We start from the raw sequence: 4,842 nt of genomic DNA, 5'->3' as shown, positions 1-4,842 counted from the left end.
TCTGTAGCATTTTAGGCATACTCATTCTTTCCTTTGGTCTTTTGTATTGCTTCAAGTATTCTCTGTAATGCTAGTTCTGAAGACATGAATTCTTTCAGCCTATTTGTGCGATGGAAAATTTTCTGTTCCCCTTCAACCTTGATAGATAGTTTTGCTTGATAAAGTATTCAGGGTTCACATCCATGGTTGTTTAGCCCTGGGAATACTTTGTCCCAGGTTCTTCTGAGTTTTGTAGTTTGCATTGAAAAGTCAACTGTTATTCTGATGGGTTTTCCTTTATATGTAACTTGTTTTGCTCTAGTGGCTTTCTGTACTCTCTCTTTGTTCTGTACATTTAATGTTTTTACTATGATATGTTGTGGGGACTTTCTGTTTTGATTATGTCTTAATGGTGTTCTCTGTGTTTCTTGAATCTCTATAGGTATATCTTTACCTGATTTAGGGAAGTTTTCTTCTAAAATCCTATTGAAGATCTGTTCAATGCCATTGGATTGAACTTCTCCTTCCTGTATGCCTATAATACATAGATTTGGTCAGCTCATGTTGTCCTGAATTTCCTGAGTAATTCTTTCCTGTGTTTTTTAAATTTTGCATAGGCTTTGCTTAAGGAGTCCAGATCTTCATCTTTATCCTCCAGTCTTGGTATTCTGTTTTCCATTTCACTCATTTGCTTGTGAGACTTTCTCCTGTTGTTTCTACTTGTTTTATTGATTCTTTCAGTCCTGTGGTCATTTCTATTTGTGTTTTCTCCATTTTTATCTCTTTAATGAATTCACTTTTCAAATTATGAATAGTTTTTGATATTTCATTGAGCTGCATATTTGTATATTAGTGTGCTTCCATCAAAAGTTTATGCCTTTCCTCTTTGAGTTCTTTGAGTTGTTTGTGTTTTCTTGTAATTCTTTGATCATGTTTATTACTGTTCTCTTAAATTCTGTGTCTTGGGGTTCTACAGAGTGGTTCTCAGTGTTCTGCACTTCTGTAGAACTCATGGGTTTTGTTGGGGACATATTTTCCTGGTTTTTCATATTGTCTGTGTTTTTGCATTTCCATCTGGCATGGATGTTCTTTGTTGGTTATGTGTTCAACAGGAACTTCTACTCTACTTTTGTTTAATTTAATTTTGGTTAGAGTCCTGGGTGAGCAGGTCTGTCTGCCTGATCCCGAGGCTGGGTGTCCTAGTATGTTTCTCCATTGCTGTGACAAAATACTCTGACCAATACCAACTTGGGGAAGAAAGAGTTTATTTTGTCTTACATTGCCTGGGTCACAGTTCATCAGGGAGCCCACAGTAGGAACTCAGGACAGGAACCTGCAGGCAGGAGCTCGAGCACAGGCAATGGAGGAACAGTGCTTACTGACTTGCTCCCCTGGCCCCTGCTCAGTCTGCTTTCTTATGCAATATAGGCCCACCTGCCCAGGGGTGCCACCACCCACTGTGGGCTGGGCCCTCCGACATCACACCACAACCAAGAAGATGCCTCACAGACATGGCCATAGGCCAGTTCAATGGAGGCAATTCCCCAATTGAGGCTCTCTCAACCCAGGTGTGTCAAGTTGACACTAAAGCTATCCAGCACACTGGGAGTTTGGCTGTGAGGGGGACACCTGGGTGAGAACTTAGGGCTCTATGGTAGGGTGGGTGGTTAATCTGGTTTGGGAAGGTAGTTTAGGGGTTTGAGGTTAAGGACTAAGAGCCAGCCTGTGATAGAGGCTTCTGGGGAGGGACAGTGATGAGAGGAATGGGGTAGCTAGTCCTTCTGTGGAGAGTGGGAAAATTATTATCTTCTTCAAAGACCAGTGGATATTGGGGCTGGAGAGATGGCTCAGCAGTTAAGAACACTGTTTGTTCTTGCAGAAAACCCGGGTTCGAATCTCGGAACCCACATGGCAGCTAACAACTCTCTGTAACTCCGGTTCCAGGGGATCCAACGACCTCTTCTGTCCTCTGCGGGCATTGTGTGACAAGGGTGCACTTACCTACATGCAGGCAATACACTCAGAAACATAAAATAAAAATAATAAACAAAATAGTATAAAAAAGACCCATGGATATATGACAGACAGGGTGAGTTATAAAATATGATAATGATTCATTTCATCTTCTTGATAATTCATAAAGTGATTCTTCTTTCTTTTTTTTGAGACAGGTTCTTCTTGTATCTCATAGACATTCACCTGCCTTTGCCTTCCAAGTGCTGGAATGAAAAGTATGAGCCACCACACCAGGCCAATAAAAGGTTCATTTTTAAATATGAAAGCTTAAGTCTCAAACATACTCATAATAGCCAGAATGCAAACTGCATGCCAAATTACTTTTACTTATTTTCCAAAATAACACAAAATTTTGTAGCATTTGATGTTTTTGTTGTTTGGAATGATTATTATCATTATCATTATTATTATTATTATTATTATTATTATTATTGCCCAACAAAACAGGTCGATTAGGATTTATTTATTGCTCACTCCTTAGGTTTCTACAACAAAATCTCTAAATGAAAATAAATCAGCTTAGTTACATAGCCTTCTTTCTCATGAAAATTGCAGATAAACTGAAGATTAGGATTCAAATTAGTGAAGAACCCATAGCAATATGGTAGAAAGACATATGTAGACAGAATAGACATTAAAGAATGCTGATAGTTTTGGAAGAGGATATATAAAGAGATAACTTTAGGACTGAAACTCTTCTGAGCTGCATATATGGAGGATGGGATATAAAAACACTTATATTTGTTCTATTCCCCTGTGATGCAATGAAACAAGAAGTCTTTTCATTGCTCCTTTCATGTCTTTATTTTTCAAAGTATAGATAAAAGGGTTAAGCATAGGTGTCACCAAACTGTAGAATAGAGACATAAGTTTGTTCTTGTACTGGGAGTTAGAAGAAGAGGGTTGCACATACATGCTGATTACTGGCCCATAGAAAAGAGACACAACAGCAACATGAGAACCACATGTATTAAAGGCTTTTTTCTTTCCCTCTGAGGATCGAATCCTAAGCACAGTAGCTACAATGAACCCATAGGAAACAAGGATAAGTGACAAGGGAACCAGGGAATAGAAGGTCCCCACAATGGAGAGCATAACAATGTTGAATGTGGTATCAGCACAGGACATCTTGATCATCACAGGGACCTCACAGAGAAAATTGTCTACTTTGTTGTTTCCACAAAGTGGCAACTGGACAGTGAGAGATGATTGAAGCAAAGAGTTAGCTAAGCCACTCAGCCACGACATGGCTACTAGGAGGATACAGAGTCGCTGGTGCATGATGGCTGGGTACCTTAGGGGCTTGCAGATGGCAATGTAACGATCCAAAGACATCACTGCCAAAAGAATGCACTCTGTAGCCCCAAGGAAGTGAAACATATAAAACTGAGTTACACAGCCCCAATAGCTAATAGATTTGTTTGGACCCCAAAGGTTCAGCAGCAGTTGAGGGATGGTGGTTGTAGTAAAACACAGGTCCAAGAAGGAGAGATTGGAAAGGAAGAAGTACATCGGGCTGTCCAGTTGAGGGTCTACCTTGGATACAACAATAATTGAGATATTTCCCAGCAGTGTGCAGACATAAGCAACAAGTACTGTTATGAAGAGAGGCATTTCCAGCCATGGATAGTTGGAGAAACCCAAGAGAATGAAGATCTTTGGAGCACTTTCATTGCCTAGATTCATGACTGTTGTTGCTTTTCTTGATGGAATCAAGTGAAGGTGAAGACTTGTATTTTAGAATGGAATTTCTATGATAGGAAAGCTATCCAGTTAAATAAAGCAAAATGAATTATGAGGAGATTTCTCAGTAATGCCACTCCACTGAACACTTTTGGCACTTGCAAGTATGAAAATTAATAGCCTAAAGAAAAAAAATCACTTTTGTAGCATGTCTAAGTGAAACACTAATGAATCTAAACATTTTACCCAAGATATATAAAACAGCTTATTGTTATAGAATAGTGATTAAGGGAGGTAGATTGGACTTATCTGAGAATGAAGTGAATGAATGAATGATTTTAAGATTTAGGTGCTCTCTATACTGTCTTACCACATGTGTTTATTTCTTCCATTCATGATCTGCTAGCACTTACTATGCTCTGGCTAGATTATGGATTGATTTAGGTGCATTCAGAACTCCCTGAGCTCCATGAGAGTCAGCCTCACACAGAAACAGTACATATTGGTCTACTCCCCGCACCTTAGGCTAATTTTTATCAATTTAAACATTCCACAAAATGAAACATGGCACTAAAAGTAAATGATATCTTGAAATATACTTAGAACTTGAAAAACAACTTAAAAATAATTTTTTACAAAGTCTACAGGTAAAATGTCATTAAGGCACCATGATTTATCAACATACTATGGATACATTAGTGCTTTTCAGATTGTGAGTTCTAATCTGCCATATATGTAACAGCTGTGCGTTATTTTTATCAATTTATTTAGTTCCATTACAAATTGGATACATGTATACTTTTGTGAACTGAATCATGATGCAAAATATATTTCTTACTATACATAGTGGCAAATAATTTAAATAATTTGAAAAACACTGGAATATTAGAAAAGAAAACAGAATACAAAATCAGAAAACTTGCATCTAGTCTACTGTCAAGCTGTGTGTGTGTGTGTGTGTGTGTGTGTGTGTGTGTGTGTGTATGAGAGATGTTAGTTGAATATTCTGAATCTTCCTTATAGACCTTGCTGAGAAACTTAGTACAATAGCTATAAAACACACATTCTGTCTGTCCTTTCTTCTCTCTCCCCCCCTTATTCTTTCTTTTTGTTTCTCATATTTTGAGTCATAGTCTTACATCTTACTCTGTAGGCCAAGATTTC

General features: G+C 38.1%; 1 protein-coding gene across 1 annotated transcript; it reads right to left on the bottom strand.

Annotated features, from left to right (window-relative positions):
• Window positions 1–2,730: 2,730 nt before the first annotated feature.
• LOC103730132 (olfactory receptor 2B11-like) lies at window positions 2,731–3,681 on the bottom strand. The gene has a single exon (XM_008828319.1). The coding sequence runs from the start codon at window positions 3,679–3,681 to the stop codon at window positions 2,731–2,733; it is 951 nt and encodes a 316-aa protein (XP_008826541.1).
• Window positions 3,682–4,842: the final 1,161 nt, after the last annotated feature.

This window comes from Nannospalax galili, unplaced genomic scaffold, assembly GCF_000622305.1.
Source record: "Nannospalax galili isolate Female #2095 unplaced genomic scaffold, S.galili_v1.0 scaffold813, whole genome shotgun sequence".
Lineage (NCBI taxonomy): Eukaryota > Metazoa > Chordata > Mammalia > Rodentia > Spalacidae > Nannospalax > Nannospalax galili.
This window is presented reverse-complemented; position numbering and strand designations above follow the sequence as displayed.

What these genes read in the sequence shown, in the direction of transcription:
- LOC103730132 (XM_008828319.1), bottom strand. Translation starts at nt 3,681, where the DNA reads ATGAATCTAGGCAATGAAAGTGCTCCAAAGATCTTCATTCTCTTGGGT.